We start from the raw sequence: 26,367 nt of genomic DNA on the forward strand, positions 1-26,367 counted from the left end.
CACTGATCTGATCTATTTTTTACATATTTACAGTCTATCATTATTATGGTCAAGTTAAAACATACAAATCCTTAAAATATTGTTTATCTTTTTATTTATAGTAAAGTAAAAAAACATTGATACTACGCAGTTATAACACTATCCAGCCAGCAGGTGGAGCTGTAGTGTTCTTTCACATGTGAAGCATTGTATCATTCTCAGCTGTGCTAAAGAAGCCAGTTTGCTCAATGAGTTAGCACAACAGTGACTCAATTCACCCCTTATCGGTGTTAAATACTCTGTAGGCGAAAATTGTTTGAGCAATGAATTTAATATATTTACATTTTTGTTATAGCTTTTCCTGACACTTGTCGCTGTTACTAAATTATTACTTAATATCATTACATGCATTATCCACTTGCAGTTACCAGAATACAATATTTTTTTAAAAGTAGTCTTTTAAAGTGTATATGTAGCCAAAACATTTATTTGTTTTTGCTGTCTTTGCCCTGTTTCAGAGACAGAACTTGAGAAGAAATCTTTCCAAAGAGAGTGGAAGTAATGGGACATCCCCTTTTAGACAGTTGTCAGTGGAACATGTGTCTTCCTAATAAGATGTCATCACTTCTCTGATTACAACTGTAAAATTTTGGATTTACCATCAAATTGCTTCAGTGATCAGGACACATGTGAGGGTTATTCTGCGCAGTGCGGACACCCAAGAGCAAGAAAAAACTGATAGAGGGTCTAAATGTTCACTACTTGATCCAAAAGTAAAAAGTGTTTTGGCTATACATACATTTTTATACAGCTTCTTAAATTGTCTATTAATTTAACAGAAGGGGCATTACCTGCTTAGTTGTCCTTTATCAAAAAAGAGATAACTCATGCGGTTATATTAAATACTAATCTATTGAATTAAATCATATTACAAAAACCCTGTACATTTTATTAGGGCTGCAAACCGACTTATAGAACCATTTGAAAAACCAGCAAAACTCTGCATATATTAATTGATGGTGCCTTCTTTCCAGCCCATTTTTGGAGTATTGCATGGAGTGTGTCAGATTTTGGCTTTTAATTGATGCAAAATCAATTTCACCAAAATCTTACCACTTATTCCTACTACAACTACAAATGGGTATCTTGGAGGTGAGGGCTCCTGTATGTCCTATAATAGCGTTGCCCTTACTTTACTCACTGCTCCTCGTTACTGCCTGGAGAGCATGGCAGCAGCTCTTATGAATAAAATGCAACCTGATCTTTATATTTACCCTATAACTGTTCTATTGATAACTAAAAACCTGACTGAATAATAGAGGTTTCACCTCACCTCCTTCTTCCTTATTATTCACTTTGTTCACAATGTGTATTTTCTGTTTTCCTTTCTGCATGTATTATTTGTACGTTTTCTTAAAAAAACAAAACCATACTGTTACTATAAATGTATTAAAAATGCAGGCACAGGTTGAAAGTCGATTGGTATCCTAATTTTCTTTCTGAGAATGAACCTGTCTATTTTAGATTCAGTCTCCTGTGAAGAAACAAGAGCTTTCCCTCCTGACTTGACAGAATACTTAGCGGCCAAACTTCGATTTAATAGAAGGCAGCTGTCTGAATCAAATGAGTAGGATTTAAATATTCCTTCTGTGGGTCTGCATACTGAGCACAGAACTTAATCCATCTAGTGTGTAAATGTCACTTTCATGCTTTCTATATTTTTATTTGTCAGTAGGAGCTCTGACTGTGAGACCACAGCCAACCTTCTGTTTCTCGGATGCATGGCTCTCTGCCTTTGCCAAGCTGCTTGAGCCAGGCTTTCTGACAAAGACCTTGATGCAAAAAATAAATAAAAATGTTGATACATTATTAAGTGCAAATCAATTGGATTTATTGAATTACATACCTTACATAAATGCAAGTCACCTTAACGTGGATCAGTTAGCCATCTCCAAAAATGTTAAAGTACTACCTAAGAGCAGACACCACAAGATGCCTCCTATTGCCTATGACATGACCTGTGTTGACAGGTTTGTTCATGTTAGGACTGTTTCTCTCACCATACGAGTCAGTGAAAATGCAAAAACTGCTTAGAAGGAGGTTAAATACAGGTCAGATGGAGGTGAACTGTGGTTACAATGCATATTATGAATGATCTCAGGAGCATCTCAAATGTAAGTGGAATGTACCTGAAAGTAAGCTGTGTTTGCCTATTTACTCAAGACCCTAAGTTGTGGATGCAGGCCCTTACCACACATCCCAGCTCTGTGTGCCTATCTTTGGTTCTAGGGGCTCACCTTCCTGACTTCAACTGTCATTTGTCTGATGAGAGTGCCTTGGTAGCCAATAAGGGCACTCTTATTAGTAAGAGTAATGGCAGGCGAGAGGGCTTTAAAGAGGCCTGAACCCCAGAAACAAGCTGAAACTAGTTTAAGAGAAGCACACACAGAAAGGTTTTACAGCTGGTAAAGGTAATAGCAGGAATCCCACGCTATCTCTTCATAGCCCTGAAGTAAAATATCTTGTGCTATCTGCTCATACAGTGTAGTCTAAAAAGTTTATAACTAGCTGACTGGTTTATTTCAAATGCCATTTGAGACAGACATTGCTGAATGTATTTTATAACATTATCTTTTGCCTTTTTACTTTAACATCTTCATGCCTGTGCTAATGATGAACAATCAGCTGGCAACATTTATGTGGCTATTTATTTCAATTCAACCAGCAGGTGGGGCTGTCATGGCTCCTTTGTTTAAAAAGTCTGTCATTTACAAAGTGACACTAAACCCGAAAGGTAAATCTTAAAAATGAATATGAATACTTTATCTTTTAACATAAATGTATTGTATGTGTGTATCACTCGGCTGTAGATCCTCAAATCATCTCTGAATTAGTGCTGACACTGCCCTTCCTTCTGGGGGGTGGTTACCTTTGTTCCCCATGGTCCCTGTGTGTGTTGTAAAGTAGTCACAAGTCCAGCTAAATGTGACTAACTACTTCCGATACTTTGACCTGCATGAAAAAAAACTTCACAGATAATTTGCAAGATGTTTTAAACAGTCAAATCACACTGTTATGTAAATGTGTGTTGTAAAGTAGCCACCTTTTCAAGCTCAATCCCATGATGGACTACAATCTCACGTTTAGTTCACTAGTGACACCATACGAGTAAATGAAAATGCAAAAACTGCTTAGAAGGAGGTTAAATACAGGTCAGATGGAGGTGAACTGTGGTTACAATGCATATTATGAATGATCTCAGGATTGTAGTCCATCACAGGAGCGAGCTTGGAGCGGTTACTACTTTGCAACACACACAGGGACCATGGGGAACAAAAGTAGTCCCCCTCCAGAAGGAAGGACAGTATCAGCATGAATTCAGAGATGATTTGAGGATCTACAGCCGAGTGATACACAAATAAGATACATGAGTGGTACACAAAAAAGGTAAATTTTTGATAAAAGTTAAGGTACACTACTTTTGAAAACTTAACGCTTGAGTTTAGTGTCACTTTAAAAGGTCACGTTGAAATGTATTAACACAAGTGAATGAAAAGAGCAGTGGTTCCTCTCTTGAAGGAAACTCCATCTGATGTTAGTCAGACAGAGGGAGCCTGATAGCAGGCAGCTTCTGCTGTGCTGTCCCTTTAGTAATCTGTAGTGGTCTGGGAATCATCTGTCATGTATTTGTAAATCAAAGAATTTAAAAAATATATATAGTATCATATATAGTATGAAAAACTTTTTTTTTTTTAAAGGCTGGAAACTTTTTAGGAAATTAAAATTAAATTGACCCAGAACCTTTATGGTTTTTAATTTACTAAAGAGTAATATTTTTTTTATAAAAATGACTGCAGAGACCAATACAATTATTTTTCTTTTTACCAAAAGAGTAGTTGATGCTTGCAATAGACTTCCAGCCGAAGTAGTGAGTCAGTCAACAGCAATATTTTTTTTTTTGGAGTGGACAGAGCAAGCTCTTCTTCCATCTCCCTGTTCTAAAAATCCATTTAATATATGGTCCCCAGATAGGGGACGTATCAGATATTAAACTGATAAGAACAGATACTACACTTGATCTTAGCCAAAAGGCCGAGAAGCGATAACAGCAAGTGAATTTAACCATACTTGTGACAAATATAAATCTATGCTTAGACAATAAAACAAAAAACAATAAAAAAATTAAAAAAGGGAACAGACTCGATGAACCGCCTGTTTTTTTTCCTGCCATCACACTTCTATGTTTCTATGTTACAATTTACATGGTTTAATGAACTTGTAGTTATCATCAAACTGATCCCATTTAACATTTGCGTTTGAAACTCTTCATCCTAGTTCAGAAATGGGTACTGAATAAGTAAAAATAATTCACAGATAAAGCATTTATATCCCCTCAAAGCACATGCAGGACGTTTACAGAACAAAGTAATTGCACTATAAGCATGAAGTGTATCTCGAAATAATGGGATTTTTCTTTATGCAGCTTTGTGGTTCGAGAATTCAGAATGACACATTTCACTTTGAAGTATAACTCCGCAGAGTGTGACATAGACAAATGCTACCTATAAAAACATAAATATATTCAAATATATATGTGTGTGTGAGTATGTGTTTTACCTTTTATATATTTTTGCTTTTTTTCCCCCATCTCTTTCAAGTGCTTATTGAGCTCTTTTTCCATGTTACAACACATTACTGAATTATACTTTTTATTACATGTACAGTTATTTAAGGCTAAATACACATGGGTGCTGGCTATATAGGCATGACAAAAACTCATGCCACAAATTCTAAGGGGTTATTCACTAAGTTGCTGAAGGATTTAGCCAAACGTGCGGCTAATCCTTCAGCTCGCTTCAGCTGCAGCAACCCTCCAGTTCAGCCTACCTCTGAGGTAGCGAACAGAATGACCGAGCCTAATGCTGAGCCAAGCATACGGCAAATCACTCTCTGTTGATCAGCCCCTTGGAGAATAGGGCAGCAGGGAAGTAAGTGCTGAACGTTCGCCTCAGCCGATCCAGATGTTGCATTGGCTAACGGGTTCTTCCTTTTCAGTTTGGCAAAACGTGCTGAGGCCGTTCCACCAAACCAAAAGAAGGTGACGTGAGCAAAATGCAGCCGATGTACGGCTAAAAATAGTCGTAGAGGGCTGAAGTGAATAGCCGAAGAGGCTTTGGCTCACTTCACTTCGGTTCAGTTATTCATTTGGCTGCCTGCGGCAGCTTAGTGGTTAACCCCCCCTAGTGTGAAGCCTTTCTTTTTAGCAGAGTAATACATATGAATAGGAACTGCAACATCAGCGTCCACAGATACTGCATGAGTGCTGAGGAACAGCAAGAATGTCTTGTGGCACATGTGTGTACAAAGTCTATTTCTGGTGTGATAAACAGTTCCAGGTGTCCTGGGGCTTTTTAAGAAGGTGTCTATATGCTGCCCATAATGTGGCAGATTTCATATTATCTAAAAGCTTTAGAGGGTGTTAGGCCTGTTGAGAAGATCCTGTCCTTAGTTATTTTGAGCTCTGGAGTCTGGTCAGGGCATGTGAGAGCAGGCTCCCTGGCCAACACTCCATGCAGGGATTTTACCAAATGGATTGATGCATGCTGCTGCTACTATTACTTGGAAGTTATTTATATTGTTAGTCATCATAGGTTGCCTTGGTCTGTTCAGTTACTTTTGTGATAGAACGCTCCCTAAAGAGATTAAGATCACCTAAAATTGGCTTAAAACGACACTAAACTCAGGTGTTAAATCTTAAAAATGCATTCAAGTACCGTAACTATTAACAACAATGTATCTTATTTGTGTGTCACTCGGCTGTAGATCCTCAAATCATCTCTGAACTGGTGCTGACACTGTCCTTCCTTCTGGAGGGTGGCTACTTTTGTTCCCCTTGGTCCCTGTGTGTGTTTGTATAGTAGCCACCACTCCAAGCTCACTCCCGTGATGGACTACAATCTAACATTTAGTTAACTAATTTGTATTGAGATTGTAGTCCATCACTGGAGTGAACTTGGAGCGGTGGCTACTTAACACACACAGGGACCATGGGGCACAAAAGTAGCCACCCTCCAGAAGGAAGGACAGTGTCAGAACAAATTCAGACATGATCTGAGGCTCTACAGCTGAGTGATACACAAATAAGATACATTTTTGTTAATAGTTAAGGTACTTGCATGCATTTTTAAGATTTAACACCTGAGTTTAGTGTCACTTTAAGTGCGGCCAGGATTATAAAATAGATACATGGGCAGCTTGCCTTACATGCCCTACAGAAATGTAAATATAAAGTCTTAGGCCTCACGCACATGGGGCTTTTATGTGAATCAAGGGATTCTTGTGGCAAGAACCTGTGGATTTATTTTGGTAGGAATCCCAGTTGGATTCATACAGATGCGGCTGCTGTGCACATTCAAGTGAATCACAGGCTCACAGCGACTGTATCATATAGTCACATATGGAATGATTACCTGTGGATCAGGATATATGCTGGCCTCTGGACACAGACAGATTGCCTCCAGGGACAAGCCTCTTTCCTGATCTGCAGGTAATTATTCCATATGCAAATAAATGTGGACAGCCAAGGATAAATGCAGCCACTGTCAGCCTACCACCCAATTGTGACTGGTCTCTTTAACTAACCATCCAAAGTGAGAAAAATAAAGAGAGCCATGTACCTTACCCTCTTTGTAGCATGCTGTTAAAGGCAGAAATGAGAGGTGCAATTCAACTAAGCCACTGACCTGCTAAAAAAAACATGGAAGCTTATTCTATAAGACAATGTGAAGTCAATGGAAATGTGAAAAATGCAGTAACCCCGAGCAACCTGCTTTCAGATTACTGCAATCAGCCATTTAAGAGGTCATTTTGATTGGCTGCTATGCATTATTGCCCTTTGCAGGTCCTCACTGCTCTTTGCATTGTCATACTAAATAAACCCGAATAAAAGAAAGAAAAACTGCAACAAACACAATAATCTGAGTTTCGTCTTTTCTGCTGCATGTATGGATTGCTTATGGGCAATGATTACACCTTCTGTTCCTTCAGTTCTCCTATACAAGGTTTGATTATAAAAGGCCAGGCTTTGACAACTCATTTTAATGACTTTTATATGTTATATATGAAAACAGCCGAGTTAATTAGCAGCTTGGTGAATTTCCAAGTGCACATGAGGTATGGTTTGAGGCTGTGAACATTGCAAAGGCCCCAGGCATTCTACCAGCAGTAAGGGTCACCGAGCTCTCATCTGCCATCGACGCTGACGTCTCTTCAACCGATAACATGAAAAACTTGAAGGGCCAATTAGATCACATATGACATGAAATTGCATGTTTCTGTGAGGTCTGCTAGGCCATTAGGTGGAAAAATTCACAGAACGTATAATATAGCCTGGCACCTAATGGCTCTGCAAATTAACATTATACAACAGGCAAGCACTGGACACACAGCGCAGTGCGAGAAAGATAAATGCCAATGAACAGTAACAACACAAATTCAATTAGACTTTTTAGTTCAAGCATAAACATTGCTTAAAGACTAAAAACCAAACTGCATAAAATCTGTCTGGAAGGCTACATTGCTCTCTGTGTCGTTGACAGGATACAAACTTTACACCTTCACATGCTGGTTAAGTCTAATTTATACTACTCAGCAATCCCAGTAATTAAAATGGCTATCAACAATTTTCTGCAGTGTGAAGCTGCCATAGACTTTTAATTGCGGTTGGACATGCAGGCACAATCTTATCTGTCAGAAGATGATTTCTCTAAAACATCTTTCTATAACCATGCATACTTGATCAACCAAGCATGCATGTTTATGGCTGCAAAAGGGGGAAATGCAGGAAGACACATCTGACAGGAGTCTTATTCCAGAAAAACTAATCGCAGTGAATGAAAATAAACAAGGGGCCTTTAGTCTTCATAAGATAGGTCAGCAGGACATGTCTGTGGAATTTATTTGGTGTACATTGACATAACTATGTTGTCACTAAAGTACCTAACTAGTACTTTTAGGCACAGTTAACATTGTTGCATTGCAGAGAGGTGCCATTTATTTTGAATGGCACCCCAAAACACTTTACCCTATACACTTTAACTCATGGTAACGCAGTTAGCAGAGGTGCGTTCATTACGGAGGATCAAAGATTTAAGGTTTTGCAGTTAGTGCATGCATTGTATTCTATGAAGATAGAGGAGATGAACTACATACTACTTTCTAGATGGTATCTCACCCTGACTAGGTTGCACTCTATATCTTCAGAGATAGAGTAGCATCTCCATTATGCTGGGTGTAGATCTGTTGCTACCCATGCTCATATCTGGTGGCAATGCCCGATAATTCAGAAATACCAGTCAGAAATTGTTGCTAATTCTGACTCTTTACAGGGGGAACTGGTTCAATTAGACCCATGAGCAATGTTGTTTCACTGTTCAGGTGAGCGATTAGGTAGCTACAAACGGTCTATTGCCCCTCACTTGGTAAGTGCAGCCAACTTCCTAATCCCACTATATTGGAAGCAAGGTGGCTCCACCTTTAAAGTATTGGTTTCAAAAAATACACCAGACGTGTACCCTAGTGAAACTATCCCACGGTCGCAATAACACCCAAGACTGCTTTAGTAGAATCTGGGCCTCTTGGCTGGCCTATAAAACTACTGTGTCTTACCTGGATGTGATAACCTGCTCCTAACTTTTTTGGTAGCACTGGTATCCAGAGAAACCCCTCATATCTTAGAGAACTGTGTTGCACGCCAGGAATCCAACTGCAGATGTTGTTTGGGCTGAGGCCTGGTCCATGTATTGCATTTCCTAACTCTTTTCCTTCATCTATCCTTCTTTGTTCTCACTTTCTTGCGCAATCAGGGTTTTAGAGCAAAAATTCTTGAAAAACTACACCCTGTGTTGAATCAATATGGGACACAGCATTTTATTTTTAAATACAGGACAATCCCATATTATGCCGGTAACCCAATCTGCATCACAAACTGGGGTTCTCAGATTGCTAGATTACTGACAAAAGAGACTGAAGTGGTCTGATGTACCACAGCAATGCTTGAATGAGAAACTAAAGTACTGATCAAAAAGTAGTCTCCAATCCACAGGGTTTAAATTCAGTGAGAAAACAATCTCAGCTTTTCCAAAGAAGGTGAACCAAGAATAACTCGGGATTACTGGCAATATCTGGTTCCATTGTAGACCCTCACATAGGCTGGTTCAATGATCCATCCTATAAATGTAAAACATTTTAGAACACATAATAATGATTAGGGATTTGTATATATGGATCTTTAATCCCATCCATGCCAAATCTGTCACGCACTACTGCAGCCCGCTGGCAGCTCATTAGTGATGTTTATTGTAAATATGTGAGCACCAATAACCCAACAGAAAGGTGGGTAAGAATATGATTCACTCTACATGGTACCAACAATAATGAGGATCTCAGGAAGCATGCATTCTGAGTTTGTTTTGTCAGTTAATTTGAAAATAATTCTGATGTGATTTTCACACTTTGATGCCCTTGATGTTCCCTGTTTTCATTACAGTATTTCATATAAAGATTTCTATATTCACTCTCTCTAGGCCATCTGCAAGTTCAGTCAGAATCCTAACTGAACAACTGCTGAGAAAATAAGATTAGCCTGATGGGACACTTGAGGACCGCAGTCTAGAAACACTGATTTAGAGATTACGCTGTTTTCAGTTTTAATCTTTTGAAAAGGAACATTTAGTGCATCTTAGAAGAGGGAAGTATATTCCATGCAATCACATAGACAGATGATTAGTAATACTAAATATGTGTAACACAGAAATAATGCATTTGTGTTAAACTAAAAGATAAACTCTGCTAATATTTCAGCTATAGTAAAGAAACAAATACTAAAAGAGTGGAGCGGGATCGCAAAGTAGTATTAAAACCTCTTTTTTTGCAGCAACACATTAGAACAGATACATTAGACAGAGCACAGTAACAATTTTTTTTTTTAAAAGAGCATAATCACTAGTCGGATTATTTGGAAAAGTGGGCCCGTGCCCATGGATATATCCTAGATTTTACAGTGGCAGCAGATATATTGGCAAGTGTTATGTTCTTAATTTTTTGTGGTCCATTTTCCTGTTCATGTTGTGTGATTCTTTCTCTATGAACCAGCTTTGTTTGAGGAACTCCTATTGCCTGAGTTTGCTTTGTGGGGGCCATGTTCCCCTTTTCCTGAACGTGTATGATTCCCCACAAGGGACATTAGGCACTCTTTGGCTGTATTACTTTTTACTTTTTCTTGCATTATAAACTTTTTCATGGGTCATGACCTTGATGGGGATTGTGGTTTTTTAATGTCATTGTTTTTTATGAAAATGAAAGAAAAGGTTTGATAAAAAAGAGAAATACTTACAGTAAGTGAGTAAATAAAAGTCACATGATTACTGTACTAGGGTCTACATGTCCCATCAGTTATAGCGCCACCACTGCGCCTGTGTGCCCTGTTAGCTGATGTGAGGACATTGCCTGCGCCGGAACTAACAGGCAGCCAGTAAAGGACAGCAAGAACAGCACCCACCTATTCTCCTTCTCTTCTTCAGCAGCTGTTGTCAATCACTTCCTTTGCATGCATGGAAAGGTGACTCCAGCAGGTCTCCATAGGACCCCACAAGCCATAGAGCCACACTTACAATGGAAATTGGGGACAGCAGTCAGTGGACAGTATGAATAGGGTGCATAGAAAAGCAGAAACTAAGGAAGAAGCTGAAGACAATGTAAGTCCTACCTTCAGCACCCTAAATAAGAAAATAATGTGGGTTTATTTCCATCACACAAGTATGTAAATACAGTTCTACATTCGTAGTCCACTCCATTTATTCTTTCATTCCTTTATTCCAGTTTATGTATAGCCAGAACCTTTTTTTTTCTAGATAATGTAGGGGAGATTTCCCTTTACTTCCTGCCCAAGAGATGCAACAGAAGTGAGAGGAAATCTCCCCTCTCAAACAGTTGTCACTAGAACAAATGCCCCCATTGTTTCTGGTGAAACTGTTAAATGTTCAGTTTCCCAAAATGTTGTGTCCTGGTTACTGTGGTCACCTGGATAAACAGAGGTGGTAAATCTACCTATTGAGGACATAGACAGCAATAAACAGTTGACTGTTTATGTGCCATGCAAACACTTTATACGTAGAACATTTACCCAAAAGTCTGGAGATTGTAAATGATTCCAAATATGTTTTGATACATAAGTGGCTAAAAAAGTGGTTGCTTCAGATCTTCTTATATGTGATCATATCAGTAACACTTATAGCCTATACGAATGTATATGAGATTGTGATAGGAATGACGTTTGTTAGTAATAGGGATGTTACCTGTTGCCTCTTGGTTGCTGCTGGTTGCAGCTGCTGTCACCAGTTCTTGATGAGGTATAGAGCCACTTGAGGACCGTTGACTTGCAATCAGTATTCTGCTCTTTACTGATGGGAGTCTAGACATGGCACCTAGTCCAAGCTGTGGCTTCAGAATCATGGTGGATCTGTAGAAGCTGGGTGGCACCTCGTAATGCGTAAACGTGGAAGAGCGGAAGTCATCCTTTCTCTGTCTGTCACCTGTCTACACACAATGGAAACAGAGAAGATGGTATTACACATCTTTCTTCTGCATGCTAGCACGTGAAAGTAAATTACATTTATCCCTGAAGCAAGATATATCACAACAGACAACTGGTATCTTCATCATGACAAACAATATTTTTCTTTGTAAACTACTACTTATATAAACTTATTTATATCAAATCCCTTGGTTGCATTGTCCTCTCAGGTACTTGGTTCTTAGATCCTAACCTAAAGTGTAATTTCACTTTTGTTAAGATAAAATCAACAGACTGAATCCTGCATGCAAGGGTCTGGTTCATTATAACCATCTGGGAGTATCTCACCATAAATTACATTTCTATTGAAGGGGATGACTAAAATTGTATGTGTATTTTAGTGCAGAAAACAGTAAGCTAATCACGGAAGCGGAAGCAGGAAATAACAATTTTTTATTTTATTTTTGTATTCCTCTTTATTTAATTTTTGACAATTTATAATAATAATAATGATTTGCAACCACATAATTAATAACGTAATTTATAACAACATGATTATACATCCACATACATGCAACTCACATTTAAGATACTGCTAGTTTCACAACTTAGTCCATATTTTAACATTTACATTTCATTGTCAACCTTGAACAATCTCCATATTATATTTACCAAATCTTCAATTAGCTTCCCACATTCCCTTCACCCTCCCCATTTATATTGTGATATTTTCTACCTCCATATTTAGTGTTTCATATTAATTAATTTTGTATATTATTTAGGTGTATTCAAAATAAAGAAAAAAAAAGGACACAGCATTGTTTCTCTCCTGGGCGGCCTGGAGCGGGAGGCTCCCGGAGCGCCAGGGAGAGTTTTTTTTTTTTCGTTTTTTTTTTACAGCAGCAGAGCCGCCGGACAATAGGAAACTATTGGGCGGAGCTAGCTGTCACTGCTAGCTCCGCACAAACGTTTGCTATTTACTTTTTAAACTTTTTTCACTATTTTTCTGTTCTGCTCAGTACCTCTGAGGGACCGAGCAGAACAGCCGAGCTGAATGCCGCTCGGCGGCATTCAACTATTCACTCACTGCTGTTCGGGATCTTTAAGAATAGCCCAAACAGCAGTGAGAAGCCTGCCGGAGGTTCGGCTCAGCCGATCCAGATGTTGGATCGGCTGAGTCGAACTCCTTCTGCACTTCGGGTCGGCCGAACATGCTGAGCATGTTCGGCCGACTCGAAGCCACACGAAGCAAGCCGATGTACGGCTGATTTCAGCTGATGTATGGCTGAAATTAGCCGTACCAGCCTGAAGTGAATAGCCGAACAGTGTTCGGCTCACTTCACTTCAGATCAGTCATTCACTCGGCTGCCCTCGGCAGCTTCGTGAATAGACCCCTTAGTGTTTCATATTAATTAATCTTGTGTATTATTCAGGTGTTTACTCTAAAATATATACAATTTTCACATATTATATCCAAACAAGGAACCCCCTACTACATACTACAATTTCAGTGGCATTCTGTACACCAACAGCATACAGTGTGTGTAAGTATATATGCCACCAAACAAAAATGTACCCAATCAGTAAAGAATTATTAACATGAAAAACAAAGAAAGGCTTGTGAGTCAAAGAGGAAAAGAAAACATCTAATGTATGACGTCTTAACAAAATAGAGTTATATTATTTGTCCCTACCTGTATATGTAGCACAAGACAATACATTTATCATATCTTAGTCATTCGTACTATCCAGGGCCTTGTGTATCCTCAAGCTTATCAAGCATAAAAAAAAATATAGGTCCATTTGTAGCAATCAATAAGACGTTTCTACCAAAAGCCCAGAATACCTATCAAGTCAAAAAACATTTTACCTAGGAGATAAGGTCTTAAAGCGGAACTTGACCTACCAATGTAATGGTTTCCCAAAACCATTTACATTCAAGGCATGCCAAATGTCAAGGTTGCCAGGGTGCTTATCAGATTTCAACTGAACTTTCATGACCTCTAATGTCTGTTGTCATAGCTGATCACATGTGCAGCGCCATGGCAACTGCAAGAGGTTGTAGTTTCTCTTTAACCAAATTTAGATGGATTAGCCAACAGTTCCTGCATGTATCCCTGTAGTCAATGGACAACAGTCAACAATATTCTCAATTAAATATTTATATAGAGTGAGTGTATGAAAGCTGTAGGCAGCACCGGGAAATCAAACGAATGGTTGAAGCCACCTGGTATGTCATTAAGATGACAGAAAAGTCACTCCATATATGAAGGTGATCACTGAGGTCATTTAATGCATCATTGCCATTGTTAGAGGAGCCTTCACTCTTATGTACAGTATGTATCCATGAGCATCGCTAGCATCGGACACCCATAGCAAGTGCCTTCCATCTCTTGCAGATTGCCCCAAGTCCCAGCACTGTGACAGCCCCACTTTTTTTTAATTTCTTCATTGGCTTGTTCTGCATATCATACCTCAGATACCGTGAGGATCTGTGCATTATTATTATTATTATACAGGATTTATATAGCACCAACAGTTTGCATTACATACTCCTCACTAAAGTGTCTATTGTCTCAACAACTGCTGGTTGCTAAGTAGTTACTGACTTTTCTAATGAAGTTCTTCTTTAAGGTAGGCTGTGTGCAGTACAGCCTATATAATGAAAAAATAGAAAAAAAAATATTGTGCTAATGTTTGTTTGTGTCTGTTAGAATTGTACTTGTGGCACAGTAACTAAAGCACATTTTTAAGGTATAAGGACTGTGGCATATGTGTGTCATGTATATGGCCAATAAGCTCAGGTTTTATTTAACCATGCCCTTTTAAGCCCCTGTTATTGCAGCTTGACCACACCCACCACATGGTATGTTAACCTTACCAACTAATTTCTCCCCTTTGGGTGCCCCGGGTCTTTCACAACCCTAGCAATGCACCTATCTGGGTCAAAATCCAGCATATAATTAATGTGTACATCCTTTTAGAGTCAGTTGCAGGTAAAAGTTGCAGCAGCGTAAGTTTATAGAATTTTCATTGGAATAATTGCAGTCTATTTGAAATCATGTGCACTCCATCAAGTTGTGGGATCACTGTAGTTGAGTTCTGTCTATAGATTTAATGTGACTGACGTGAATTATAAACCAAATATGCAGGGATTAATGCAGTAATCTAAGATAAATATCTTGTTTGCAAGTTCCTGATAAAGGCCCAGAAATATATATTTTGGCCTCTGAGATAGCAAAGAATATCAGTAAATAATCTGGAGCCTACAGCATAAGTTTATATCTTCTGTAATGTTCACAGACCTACACTACCTAAATATGTGCATCATATAGAAGCAGTTTCTTCGGCAGGTAAATCCAAGTGCACCACTAGGGCAGTTACGTGCGGTGCCTTCCGTGCTGGGTGAGGCATTCCCCCAGCCCCACCTCCAACATGTCCTGCCCCCAGCCCAACAAAGCCCCGCCCCCAACCCGGTCGCCAAGCTACATGTGAAGGAGGGAGGGAGGAGGAAGGGAGGAGACAGTTTCTCACTTGCTCGTCACTGGTGAGGCATTAAGGATTGATGTCCTTAATGGGTTTTTTTTGATTGGACAGCTTGGACCAATGGCGCTTTGCCATTGGTCCAAACCATCCACAGGGCTCAAGCCTCTAACATGGAGTAGAGGCTGTTGCACCTCTGGCCTCACTATGTTAGGTTACACAAGCAGTGGGGAAGCCAGCTGCTGTGTAACCTAACTAGTTGTCAAAAGCCAGATGCAGCTCTCCGTCCATGACAGGTTACATAGTGGGGAGGCTTTCCCTGCTGTGTAACCTGCTAGAAGCCGATCTGAATGGAGAAAAAGTTGTCAGCTTCAGACTTGAAGCTGACAGCTTTTTCCTCCATACTAGTTGAGACTCTGCCTCACCTGCCTCCCCTGACCGCACGTCCCTGCACTAGGGGTAAAGTTGATCATGCAGATATGTACTAACATCATAAACAATACACCCAACCAGAGCTTGATGAAAGACTGCTCTGATCTGAAAAGGGCTGGTCTGTCCAAAATCTTGTGAAGACCGGAAACTAAAGTGGACTGAAGACGGGTAACCAGGAAGTCCACTGTGTAGAAAAAAAATACATCTCTTTACAGGTTTTACTGATAAGTGTGGCTTGAGTGTCCAAAAAGGGGTCTATGCTATCCATCATAAAGGCTACTGTGATGGGACACATGCCACAATGTCAGGGCCGGTCCTGAACTAAAAAAGGTTAGACTATTCCTCTGCATAAAGCGACATAGGGTTTCAAATGTCAATGTGCTCATCTAGTGACCGAAGAAACACAAAAGAACAAATCACAATGATAATAGCTTTAATATTCTCATCATATATAAATATTGCTTCAGGAATATACAGTAATAGACTACTGTCCATCAACTAAAGACTGTCTATGTCCAGGTATATATGCATGTGCAGGTGTATGGACATACCAGAGCATACTCGACTACAGTCGCGTAAAGGCAGTGGCTTATATGGGAGGCTTTACACAGCAACTGTGGCTCTCTGGCAGGGGATATAAAGTTAAATTTAAATACGGGGGCTCCCTTTCTTGATTGGAGACAGCAGACAGCAGATGTTGTCAAGGATAACTGTATCCCCTTGAAGGGGCCTCTAACAGATCCAAACCCAACAACTAAAATCTCATAACAAGAGGAAGCATGCTGGCTCGAGTGTTTGAGTAAGTGACCCTGGAAGTGTAAGTGAAGGGAGCTTGACCTGTGTCCCGGAGGTTTTTGTTAACACAAGATATGTTGTGTTAAATGAGAAGAGGTTGATTCATGCATTAGGCTAAGTGTGAGCATAGCCAGGAGGTGATTTAGAGGCTTTTTTTTTTTTGCACATTTGTATGCCCATTTTTCTAGCATTTTTATGCGTGACATACTGCAGGAAAAGAATCATACATTTTTGGCTCCTGAGACATTTATAGATGTGAGCACCAAAAAAATGTGCGCAAACACAAGTTTTTCCAGGGTTTTTTTAGGAACTCTCATTAGTTCTATGAGGTATAACACATGATTCTGCCGCAAAAATGCTCCCGTACTTTTTTGCGTTTCAGGTAATTGATGAGAAGCGACACAACTCTCAGGTGTGAACAGGGGCCATTGAAAACAATGGGATTCCTCTTGCTGTGTGTTGTGCTTTGGGAAAGGAGCTACAAAATCCTTTAGGGTGACTGAGGTCTGAGAGCTTATATGCGACAAAACGGGGTCCATATTATTTTTAAAAAGATTTCCAGCTTGTTATTTCTATACAATACATACATGCTAAAACTAGCACTCTGTGCAGCAAATAAAGTTGTTAGGAAATATGAAATAAATTACCTACCAGGGACCTATTTGTATTGCTGTCAGAAGCATTGAAACAGTCCACTGCAGTCCCTGAGCATGAGTGATTTCAAAGCTATGAAAATAACAGATTAGTGTTCCCTCTGCTAAACTCTTAAAAATGAAGAGAAAATGTAATGTTCTGTTTGAGCTGCCCACCCCCCACCATGTAGGGGGGCACACTTCACTAAGTAATACCATGAATCGGTCTATCCTGCAGGACATGAATTTTTATCTTTCGGTAATAATTTTGATGTTCAGTAGAGGATAGAATACATCTGCGGATGAAGAGGAAATGTCTTTTTAACTGTTTTAAAGTGTTTTTCCTGTAGGGATTTAATGTGATTTTTTTTACCACCTTAGCTGTAGCAAATGAACACCATTTAAGGGCCAGAACGTTTTTTAAATGTGTTCTATGGGCTTATTGATTTGGCAATAACTTCTTTATACATATTCATTTTTAGCATACAAACAAGTCTTTCTTTTGACAATATTGTTTTAGAAAATGTTTATTTTTATATGAATGAGGCCTAAAGACAGAAAGATGTAAGGTGATAAAAGAAAGGGTGCAGAAGGGCAAAAAAAGAAACTACTAGGAGTCACTAAGGGTAAAAGTAGGAACAAATGTTATTAAGAAATAAAACATTTTTCCATTTATACAGGAGCTGCTTTCTGTGCTCCTGAGACACAAAATCAGATCTGTTTGTCCAAGTGTACAATACTATTATTACTAACCAGTATATGGTTTTTGGCTTTAAACAACATATTTCCTGCAGTCTGCTCATTGATACTACCCTCCATAATACTCAATAAGAACCATGCAAAATTGATAGGAGTAATTTAAAAATATAACTACACTTTTGCAGAAAATGTTACACTTTAGAGAAATAATAAAGTTCATAATCTATCAAAATGTTCATGTAACCCATGGATTGGTTGGATGTTAAGTTCAGTAGGGTTATCATGTTCACTAATTTCTAGCGATTGTTCTGTACAATTATCTCTTGAATTTAAAGTGACCTTAAACCCTCCATGCCCCCAATGCTGCTGTAAGGACTTACCTTAAGTGATGCCTCTTGATCCGATCTTCTCTCCAGTAGTTTTCAGCAGTCCCTCCAGCGATGGTGCCGGTCTCTGATTCAGCGCAGACTGCTGTTTCTTCCTGTCCCATGGAATCTGTCTGAGTGCACGCTCCTGGCTGCGTGCATTGACTTAAAGGGGCTGATTTACTAACCGAAACACACGCACGCACCAGGTGCGTGTGATTTTCACACAGCAAAACGTATTTATCAACCAAAAAGTCTCTAAAAGCATATTTCCACGAATGCCATATATGGAAAAATCATGCACATGATGCATATATAATGCTGCTTCACAGTTTAGACAAAAATGATTAGCTCATGCATTTACATTCCTGCATTCATCAACGGAAGCAACACAACATAGAGCTAATTTACACAACATCACCTTGCAATTCATGCACAACACACCTGCTGGGTGTGTACACACTACAAAGGTGTCTAGATTCCACCAATAGATCATGCTGGGAGGGAACACACTATAGAGGTGTATACTTGTTCGTGGCGTGTTTATAAGGTTAGTAAATTAACCCCAAAGTGTTTGTCTCCTCTTCTCCCTGCCGGTGATCTCCCTGCCGGTGATCTCCCTGCCGGTGATCTCCACTGCGCATGCACCAGCACACATCCCACTGCATGGCCACTCAAGAAGCTATGGTTCTACAGCCCGGAGCGAGTGGCGGAGACAGAGGTAACTTTTTACATATTTGGTCATTTTTTAAAATGTGTTTGCATATATCTACTGGTTGCTAGCAGTAGATATACTGTATGTATACCTGTTAAAAAAAAGATATACTGTATGTAGAAAAATTAGACTTTAATGTCGTTTTAACCGTAATTAAATTAAGAATAACAGAGTATTGAATTTCAAAAATATTTATTTGACGAGTGCTGTAAACAGGGGTTTCCCAGGTTGTATGAGTCCCATGCCAATTTAACTCCTGAGTTCCATGCCAGATTCAGTGGAGATATCCAGAGGTACATTTGTTTAATAGCCAATTCCTAAGGAGTTGGTCATCATTGGGTTGAAACAGACTTAAACAATATGATGAGCAAGATTGTGCAAGGCTCTTTTGGATTCTGAGGTTTTGAAATGAGTATAGGATCAGTAAGAGTTCTTTGATTCTTTTGGACCTAACCATGCTATTTATGCTGAGGGTGATAGAGCTTGAGACAAATGGTGTCACTCTAGCATTTTTTCAACATTTTTCAGTCACTACACTCTAAAAAATATGCAAATCTTGAGGCAACCCAATCAAAAATGTAAAAAAAAAACATAAACGTAAAAAAAGTGTTGCCCCTCCAAAATCCATAGCAGACCCTTATCCCAGATAGGGGTCTGGTATGGATTTTCAGCAGAGACCCCGCAACAAAAGATGAGGTTCTCTAATCACTTTAGAGTCACCCCTTAAAGTGGACTTTTACCCATATTTTTAAAATAACAACATACACACCTTTAGAAATGTTTAGTAATGACAAGCTACAAACACATACTGCTAGATAATTGCCGGCTTTGTATTCTTTGCATTCCTTATTTCTCTTTTCTTTCCAAGTCTTCTGGAAGTGGCCATGTTAACTAAGGGCAGATTACTAATTTTCCCTTTACCTCCTGAAAATCTGGCACATGTGACTAAACATGTGGCTAGGACACGTGGCCATGTACATCATCTCAGGGGAGGAAAATACCTTTCCCTGAGATCTCGCGAGATTACAGATGAGATTTCCCAGGAATGCTCTGCTGATGTAACCTTCCCAGGATGCAACGCTTTGGCACTTACATCAATTTTGCCAGAAGTGGACCAGGAGGTAGCTGAACTCTATTTGTAAGTAAATGAAAAACAAGTTTGTTTAACTAATGAATGTGAGATGATTTTAAATCAGCATGCGAAGCTGCATGCTGATGTGATTTTTAGTGAAAGGGGGTAAAGGTCAGCTTTAAGTCAGGAGCCTTCACTTAACACCAGAGCCCTTCTCTTTTCACATCAGCACCCCCCTCCTTTAACATCAGAAGCTCACCTTCACAGCTTTCCCTTTACATCAGGACCCCCTTTTCACATCAGAAACCCCCCTTTAATATCAGGAGCCACAGCTGTGTGCAGCATCGCAGAAGGTGAGAGACAAAGCAGGCTTGGATGGAGAAGAACTTTTTTGAATGGATCCCATCCCACCTGGAATAGCATCATTCGTTTCCATAGTGCTGGCTAAAATTTCGAAGAACCCGGAGAAAGCCAGAAGGCACCCTCCCACACCACCCTGGTTACGAAAAACTTCCCCTAGTACCATCACTGGTCTGATTGCTGCAGTCATACACCTGATGAAGAGAAAACACAGGAACCTCTGTTGTGTGCAAGCTACTTCAGTCTGCTTTGCAAGAGGACTGGCAAAGGGAAGCTTGACCATCAGTCAAAGAACCATTCACTGCCCTTTTCGGGTTCACCTTACAGGAAGTTACAAGGATGCTGCATTATTGCAAAAGTCATCTACACAAAGAGCAAGTAAATCAAATATCTCAGTCCATATAGCTCTTTTATGAAAGTGCAAGAAGGCAGCATGATAAAGCGAAAAATCCTCCATATCAAAGAGCGATGTTTAAAGCTGTCAGACAGGATCTTTCTTCAGCCTTGGTACTCCATGCTTGGAAAAACATGCTATACCACGGCTCAAAACATTGCTTTTTTAAATGGAGGATTTTTTGCTTTTTGCTTTAGCTTGCTGCGGTCTGCTTGCAGTTAAATAAATATGGACCAAGTTATTTGTTTTACAAGTTCTTTTGCAATACTGGAGAATTAAGATGCCTAAATTATGTCATTAAGCTCTCATTTTTATACACAAGGAATTTGATATACTGTAGCAGATTAAAGGGTGCTTCACTACAAGATATAACAAGGACGCTGCATTTCTGGAAAGATCAACAGGTATTTAGTAAACTTAATATAAATGTTCTTAGCCTGAAAAACTAAAACTAATGCAACCACCACATCTAAGGACTGCTACTTTGCAGTATATTACATGTTTGTTTTTTGATTTAGATAGGACTTGATGCTTTTACCTCCACACAATGGAAAACTACATTTTAAAACCTAACTCCAGCTAAAAATGTTTTACTTGAGGAATATATTCCTCAATATTCACAAAGGAAATAAATCCACTTTGTGTGCACCAGATATTGTGCGCAAACCCAGATATTAGCTTGTAATAGTAGAAGTGACATCATCATTGTGTAGCCTTGTGCAGAGAGCAGAGCTGTGGGAGGGACCCAGCATGTCGACCAGAGCATGCCAGGTTGCCAAGAGCCAGGTGGGTAAGAGCCATACACATCTCCCTGCTTAACTCTTAGCAACTTGGGACACTCTGACATTACTGGTTGCCAGGAGCTGGGCGGGACACTGACCTGTGTGAGGAGGGCAGCATAACTCAACCACCACCCCCACCCCCCTCCCCTATCCCCTCAGATGGCAAAAAGGCTAGGGACAACACTAATTGGGCACCAAGTGCCTAGGTGGTCTGCCTAGAAATCCAGCCCTGCCATTCCTTCAATAAAGCTTTAAAGTACATCCAAGGACTGGGCTGCCTTTTTCCAAGAGTAGAGATAGAGTTGTAAAGTTAAAAAGGCTGTTCACTTTGCAAGGGAATTTTTCCTCAGTTTAGTGAATGTGGTGAACATTCACTTCGCAAAGAATTCCCAATCAGGAGAAATGAAAAACATTATTTTTACTTGCACAAGAATGGATAGTGGAAGCCAGCAGAGCTTCACCTCAATCACTAAGCTTACGGCAAATTTCCTTGCAAAGTGAACAGCCCATTTGCTTTTAGCGAATCAACCCCTATTGCTAACAACAGGGCTACTGAAATAAAATTGGAACAAATGCATGCAGAATCGCTTAATTTCTCTACATCATTTCATAGTTCCCAATGATGCAGATATCCATATAAAAGGATGCACAGTACCAATTTTACTTATTATATACTATATGTATAAAAGAATAATAACACATCTCTCATTAAGAGCAGCTTTGAATTACACACTGAAATATTTGGAAAAAATCCAAGATTAACATCTGAATATGCAAAAAATATCTGATTCATTATCTGAGGACCCTGCAGGTTGGTAATAACAAGAACCCATTAGGCAAAGAAGCTGAACAAATGTCTGTATTCAGAAATAATATCTGCAAGTAGCAGAGCAGATGAAGTACATAATTCCTTACATACTATAATCTGCTATAATCTACATATACTGTATGTTGTATATTTATTTTTAACTCTGCTATGGGCAATTATTTTTAGCACTTGTTTATTTAATAAATGTCAATCATACCCTGCACAGCAGCCGAAATTTCAAAATCAGTCTGGGAGAAGGAGAACAATGGATGTTGTAAGAATAAATTAAAGTGTTATAATATACAGCCAAAGCATAATTGTTCTAAAAAGCTATACTTTATCATTAAAAAGTATCAGGCCTTGTTCACACCAATTTCAGAGTAGATGCAGAGCAGAGCAGTTACAGAATGCATCAAAAATTCATCCAATGTATTCCAATAGTATTTTCGGCTCTAGTTCACACCACAGCGTTCAGTACCAGAGCATGTGGAAAAACTGCAGCATGGCCTATTTCTTCTGCTCTGGAACAAACCAACATGCATGCAAATGCATAATAAATGCATGCAAATACCCTGGAACACACTGGACTGCACCTAAAAGCCCATTTTAGGCTAAAAAAAAAAAACCCCGGACTGGAACGCGTCAAAAACGTGTAAAAAAAACGTGGCAAAACGCACTGCACTGCATATGCAGATACTTATGCAGATCTGGTCCAGATTTGGTGTAAACAAGCCATAAAGCTCATTAAAGTTGATGGGCTCAAAAATTTCAAAAATGGACAGGGGAAAAAAAATTATTTATTTTCTATCATCTACTTCTAACCAAAACGAAAACAGTACTTTGAGAGGACATGTCTTTCAAGTGCCAACCTATGTGAACAACCTCTTACCTCTTCTAGAGAATGATGCCCAGGAGGTCTTATGCCAGAAACCATCAAACCAGTGCTGTATATTCGTGGTTTGTGTACATCGGTTTTGTATTTATCCAGCAACACATTGGTGGGTTTAACATCACTACTCAGGATATCATGCTCCTTTGGTATTGGAACACTACATACTGGAGGTCCATATGGCATGTTCATCTGTCCAAATGGCAGTCTATCAACTGCTTGTGGGTTCCTTCTGATATATGTGATGATTTTAGGGCGTACATTTTTAGGTTTCGGAAAAATTAGCGTTTGTTCAATTGTTTCCTCTGGCTTTATATTATAATTTATTTCTGTTTCTGCCTGGCTGATAATGGAAGGTTTGGAAAGTACCAGTATGGGTTTCGGTATTCCACTGTTACAAACAGTCTTGTTCGTAGCTTTAGGGGATATGTTGAACAACTGTGTACTCTCAATAGGAGGTAGCACTGGGGAAGGTGACAATCTGTCAACATGAGCTGTGCTAGGATCCTTAAAGCTGCTCGGTGAGGCAACGCGCTGATCATTAATATTAACAGCCGCCACTGGGCAAGAAGGAGAAGGAGTACATGAAACAAAATCAGTTGGGTCCCTGTGACTATCTTTTAGACTGCCTTTTAAAACATCTGACTGATGTTTTCGTCCAAGGGAAGCCTTTTTACTGTCAACCACAGCAATTTTATCCTTCAAAGTCATCACGTTGCTGCTTGAAAGAAAATTGTCACTGTCCTGACAGAGATAATCTTGTGCAGAATGCCTGTCTTTATTCATGCTGATCTTATTATCCAGAGAATCTGTGAGTGATGTTGTTTTTCTGATCACGGGCTTGCTGCTCAACTCTTTGTTTCTTAAGGACTCCGGTACTTGAACATGGCCAGTTTGAATATTACAGACCTGAGAGAATGGCACTTTTGTTTCACTAAACGGTATATCAGCCTGAAAATCGTGTTGCCTTGTATTGGAAGGGCTAGTTGATAGAAATGTCCCTGGCGGCTTAACCATTTTGCTTGTATGAGGAACAGCTCCCTGACCACATGGAGAAGACAGAGGCGATCTTCTGCTTTCAAACATGCTGTCCACTCTTTTTGATACAGCTGCCTCTCCCAGGGATATCTGTTCTAATCTGTGTGGGGAAGGCAGCTTTGACTGCAAACTTTTTGAGTCTGGTAGTTCTGATGGTTTGTTGGTTGGACCCTGATATAGTTGTGCTTCTGGTACGTTACAAAATACCTGAGGTTTGTAGGTTAAACGAAAGTGGTCATCTGCATGAGTAGGATGTGTCAATGTGCTTTGCTTGTTAACATGGGTTACGGTTCCATCAATCATTGACGAGTCGGGGACAGTAATGCTTGAGGTAGGTGTTTTAGAATAAATTACAATCTTCTTCTCTTCTGAGGTATTACTGAGAATATGAGAGGATATTTTCAAAAAATGGTCAGTCGAAGCAGATATGTCTGTTGTCCTAATACCACAACTCGAAGTATCAAAGTATTGCGAGTATCTAGAGGGTGAAGTAGGTGAGATATGTTCTTTTAGAAAAGGCTCTAATTTAGGTGAGGGAATACCTGATTTTACCTTAGAACGTTCACCCTGGGTTACGTTTCCAAAAGTATTACTATAAACACCTATAGAAGATTCATTTGTTTTGCTGATTGGAATTTGGGAACTTCTATCATAGAAGCTGACTTTTAAATTTAGAGATTGTCCTTGAATATTAAAGATTTTTAAACTGTCCTTAGCATTATCAGTCATATATTCTTTGCTTATTTCTTGATTTGTTGGTGCCTGCAACTTTTGATCACTTAATATTTGTTCACTTGTTGGGTAGTCATTGCTCCCTTCAACCAGACTATTGGGTTCCTTGGTCAACTGCGTGAAGTTTTCTGACTGCCAAGTACCAAGCCTGACTGTTTTGTCCACCCTGCTGATTTCATCTTTGTCACCATATGTCTCTGTTGTGAAAATTTGATTGGCATTTGTATCACCTAAACTGGCCACACTTTCATTATCATTTTTTTCAGCATTGCTGTTGTCCTCTCTGTCAGTGCAGCACACCTTGCTTGGAGTCAGTGGAATACTCATTTTTATTCTCCCTTTCACATGCAGATATACAGACCTATGAGATGTATTTTCTTGATCTACGTGTGCAGATCTGTCAGATCTGTATTTGGACCCATGACACTTGATTCCACATGTGCACTCTCCTTGAGATTAGTTTGGATGTTCTTAGTCATGGACCGCTGTTTGACTGGCAGATCTTGTTGTCATTTGATTTAAAGGCTTGTCTACAGTACGTAGAATTTTCTTGGTAATCTGTGAGAAAGAAAAACATGTTTAAATACATTGAATGCCATAAGATATATTTTTAAGGATTACTTTCATCGGACACTGTTGAATTTTAAAATATAATTTAGCATATTTTTATGTAAACAGATGCCTACATGAAGGGTTCCCTCCAGGTACTCAAGTTTCCTCCCACAGTCCAAACACATGCTTTTGGTGTAAGTGGCTCTTGTCTAAGAGAAAAAGACAAGCAACAATTGAAAGTCCCACTGGTAACAGGTTTTTAATCTGCCTTGAGCAAGCCTTCCCTCTGGTGGGGCATTGGATTGTTAAAGGCAATGTTATTACAGTTTTTAGTCTATTGTTTTATATTTTAAAGTGTTAGGGCAACCAGTGCAAATCCTGCATCCCTAATCCTGAGTATACCTTATAGTCAGTTCCTGAGACTAAGGAAGAACTGCGCAGTTGAAGATGACTTTGAACTGGAGGCAAAGGCTTACAGATGAGGTTGAAGATGCATAGGTATAGCAAGAAATTACTGAAAAAAGTGTACCATAAAGCTAAGGGGCAAAAAAGAGTGAATTTATAACTTGAAAAGGGAAAAAATAAATATGTACAAGCACAGTTAAATTCATCACACAATTCTCTCAAAATGATCAACAAATTTGTGCGTTCTGAGATAAATAGGTCACATCCTCTTGCCCTGATGAAGGGACCCTGCGTGGCCCACGAAACATTTACTATTTTCACTGTGACTTTGTCCAAATAAAATGGACACATTTAAATGATATTGCTGAGTGCTGGTGATCCTTATCTACTTTCCTGTGTCTGCACGGCGCCATCCGTGGTCATCACTGCAAGCAGCATTTTCCTATAGGCCGGGAGCGTTGTGAAGAGTGCGGAGGGACTCTTTGTTCATTTATACTTTATGAGATAAATACTGGTGCTTGTTAACCAGTGATCATACACTGCAAAAGTATGTATGCAACTATCCAGAAACAAAATTTCTGACATTTATCCTCCATAAAGGATAAATTAGTTAATTATAACAGTGGTGATGGAGGAAATATCTGTAGGAAATCTGGCATATTT

The 26,367-nt window shown here is 39.3% G+C and overlaps 1 protein-coding gene across 1 annotated transcript in view; it reads right to left on the minus strand.

Annotated features, from left to right (window-relative positions):
- Positions 1-25,074, minus strand: part of MTUS2 (microtubule associated tumor suppressor candidate 2) — a 276,397-nt gene extending 251,323 nt beyond the window's left edge. Inside the window, exons 1-2 of the mRNA XM_018555472.1 lie at positions 22,978-25,074; positions 11,334-11,574 (exon numbers count right to left, since the gene is read on the minus strand). Of these exons, the coding sequence (XP_018410974.1) occupies positions 11,334-11,574; positions 22,978-25,074 (2,338 nt within the window). The remainder of the gene's footprint in view (positions 1-11,333; positions 11,575-22,977) is intronic.
- Positions 25,075-26,367: the final 1,293 nt, after the last annotated feature.

The sequence above is a fragment of the Nanorana parkeri genome, unplaced genomic scaffold (genome assembly GCF_000935625.1).
Source record: "Nanorana parkeri isolate BGI_ZX_2015 unplaced genomic scaffold, ASM93562v1 scaffold198, whole genome shotgun sequence".
NCBI classification, from domain to species: Eukaryota; Metazoa; Chordata; class Amphibia; order Anura; family Dicroglossidae; genus Nanorana; species Nanorana parkeri.